Source organism: Ruditapes philippinarum, unplaced genomic scaffold (genome assembly GCF_026571515.1).
Source record: "Ruditapes philippinarum isolate M1 unplaced genomic scaffold, ASM2657151v2 ctg5149_1_1_1_1, whole genome shotgun sequence".
Taxonomy (NCBI): Eukaryota; Metazoa; Mollusca; class Bivalvia; order Venerida; family Veneridae; genus Ruditapes; species Ruditapes philippinarum.
In genome coordinates this window covers 57,546-59,986 of record NW_026857739.1, presented here as the reverse complement: position 1 = coordinate 59,986, position 2,441 = coordinate 57,546, and the positions used below count along the sequence as shown (strand labels likewise).

The window sequence follows — 2,441 nt, the reverse complement described above, 5'->3', positions numbered from 1 at the left end:
CAATGAGTAAATATCAACATTCAGCAGTGTCCAACAAATATTTACCAAAATGGTTCTGTTCTCATACATTGTAGTCAAACAACATGCCAAGCTTTAAGAATTTCCATTGAACAAGTTTAATGCTGCTTATTTGTATGTATAAAAACAACCGAAAACGTCAATAATATCTACCATATTAGAGCAATGCGCTGAACATGTCGTCAGATGGCCTCTGTTTTTAATTGCATATTATGAATTATGTGTCCTCTCTAAAACAAAACGAAACAATTTATATATTTAATATTTCAGATTTATCGATGACAAAAATTAATCAGGAAAGAGCTGGATTAGCATGAGTATCAATGGCATCGATCAGTGAACTGTATTTAACAATTATCGAGATGAAAGCTTTTTTCATAGGAATGCTCAGACCGAAAAAACGTTTTAAACTGTTCAGCACTCCTTTCATTATTGTTGGAGTTTTTGTTCTGCATTTCTTGATTTCAATGAGTAGTCACTTCAAAAGCGGTGGTTTCACTAACTTCGGCTCGACACAAAGCGGTTATAAAATCAATTCTGAAAGTATACAGGACATTGAGAAACGGCTTAAATACCCGGTGGTCATGTTACCAAATCTAGCATCTCTAATCAACGCGACCAATCCGAAGTATCCTTTGACAATTCACGCTCCATATCTTATTGAAAACCCACATCTTTGTAGTTCTGTTAACAATTTATCTGTTCTTGTTGTGGTAAACACAGCAACTGATCATTTTGAACGTCGCCTTGCAATTAGAGAGACATGGACCAATGATAAATATTATAACAACCTTGGAATTGTCCGAGTTGTCTTTCTTATTGGAAAGCCGAAGAATGGAATTATTCAAGAAATAATAAATAAAGAGGCAAATCAGTTTAAAGACATTCTTCAAGGTGACTTTGCTGATACTTATTTCAATCTCACTCACAAAGGTGCAATGGGATATAAATGGATCACCGAACGATGCAGAAATGCGGAACATATTTTAAAAGTTGATGACGATTTTGTGATAAATATGTTTTTATATTTCCAGAAAATTTACCGTCACAAGTCCGTGAAAAACGCGCACGTATTTTGTGATTATGGAACGACACCTGTATTTAGAGATAAACGAATAAAATGGTTTGTTAGTGAAAACCAATTTAGGGGAGTGAAAAATTATACAAACTTTTGTAGAGGAAAATTTGTAAGTATTAAAAATGATATAGTGCCTTCGCTGTATATTTCCGCATCAAAAACTCCGTTTTTCAAAATCGATGATGTGCTACTATTTGGATATGTGATGCATAATGTTCCTGGTCTAAAATACCAAACACTCTATAAAGAAAACATGAAAGGCGAATACAAAAGCGGAATGGATTGCCTTAAAAAGCGACAAGACAAATGCCAGGCCATAATCATACACATTGATGATCAAAAACAACTCATTGACATGTGGTCTACAATAGTGAAATATTTCAAGAAATAACACGTGGACTATAATACTGCAATATATCCGGCAATAAGACGTGGACTACAAGAATGTAATATATATCCAGCAATAAGACATGGACTACAAGAATGTAATATATATCCGGCAAAAAGACATGGACTACAAGAATGTAATATATATGGCAGTGGCGGATTCAGGCCCGGGCTTCAGGGTCGAGCCCCCCAGCTCGGCCCAAAGATTGTCTACCAGCTAGGCTGGAATATATTTTTGTCAGTTTCAAACTGTATTGGCTGTAGTGTACTCCCTTATCACAACATTTATTGCTCTTGGGACTTGAAATATAGACCCAACAATGCTCTGTATAGTGCCGGGCAGCCACTGCATGTAAGGCAATGAAGGTTGGTTTCTCACCAATGGCACAGACTTACGTTAATGGATGCTTTTAGAATAAACCATAAGATTTAAAACAAAATTTATGTAACATTAGAAGCCATAACAGATGTAAAAAATGGCAGTATAAATTTAAGTGTTATTTGTCAAAAATAAAATGTGAATTCTGTTCAATTCTGTGAAAAAATATTGAATGCTTCTATGGAAGATTTTATTAGTTCTTGGCACACACATATTAATAGTGAGTATGGCCCTTCAAGGTGGGTTAGAAATAATTCAAGAACCTATTACATAAAAAAAGTTATGTGACTGAAGAATATGTTAAATCACCTGTGTCTAAAGTCATATGCGAGGGTGCATCAATACATTCGTAAACTAATTCAATAGCGGGGAAATGGTTAATTCAAGTACATAAAATGATAACTCCTTCTCAAAATAACGTCCCATGCACGATTTGCACTAATCCCATCTCTCGACCCTTGACTCGAACACGTGTTCTAGCCTGTCACGTGACATCTCTGTCACGGCACACCTCAGTTTCTCTCTTCACTCAAATTTCGTACCACGAGGACTGTTTTTTAAAGTTAGAAACAGACAGAA

At 35.4% G+C, this 2,441-nt stretch overlaps 1 protein-coding gene across 1 annotated transcript; it reads left to right on the top strand.

Moving 5' to 3' along the window:
- Window positions 1-343: 343 nt before the first annotated feature.
- Window positions 344-2,010, top strand: LOC132750780 (beta-1,3-galactosyltransferase 1-like). The gene has a single exon (XM_060740824.1). The coding sequence runs from the start codon at window positions 381-383 to the stop codon at window positions 1,485-1,487; it is 1,107 nt and encodes a 368-aa protein (XP_060596807.1). The 5' UTR covers window positions 344-380; the 3' UTR covers window positions 1,488-2,010.
- The last annotated feature ends 431 nt before the right edge of the window (window positions 2,011-2,441 follow it).

What these genes read in the sequence shown, in the direction of transcription:
- LOC132750780 (XM_060740824.1), top strand. Translation starts at nt 381, where the DNA reads ATGAAAGCTTTTTTCATAGGAATGCTCAGACCGAAAAAACGTTTTAAA.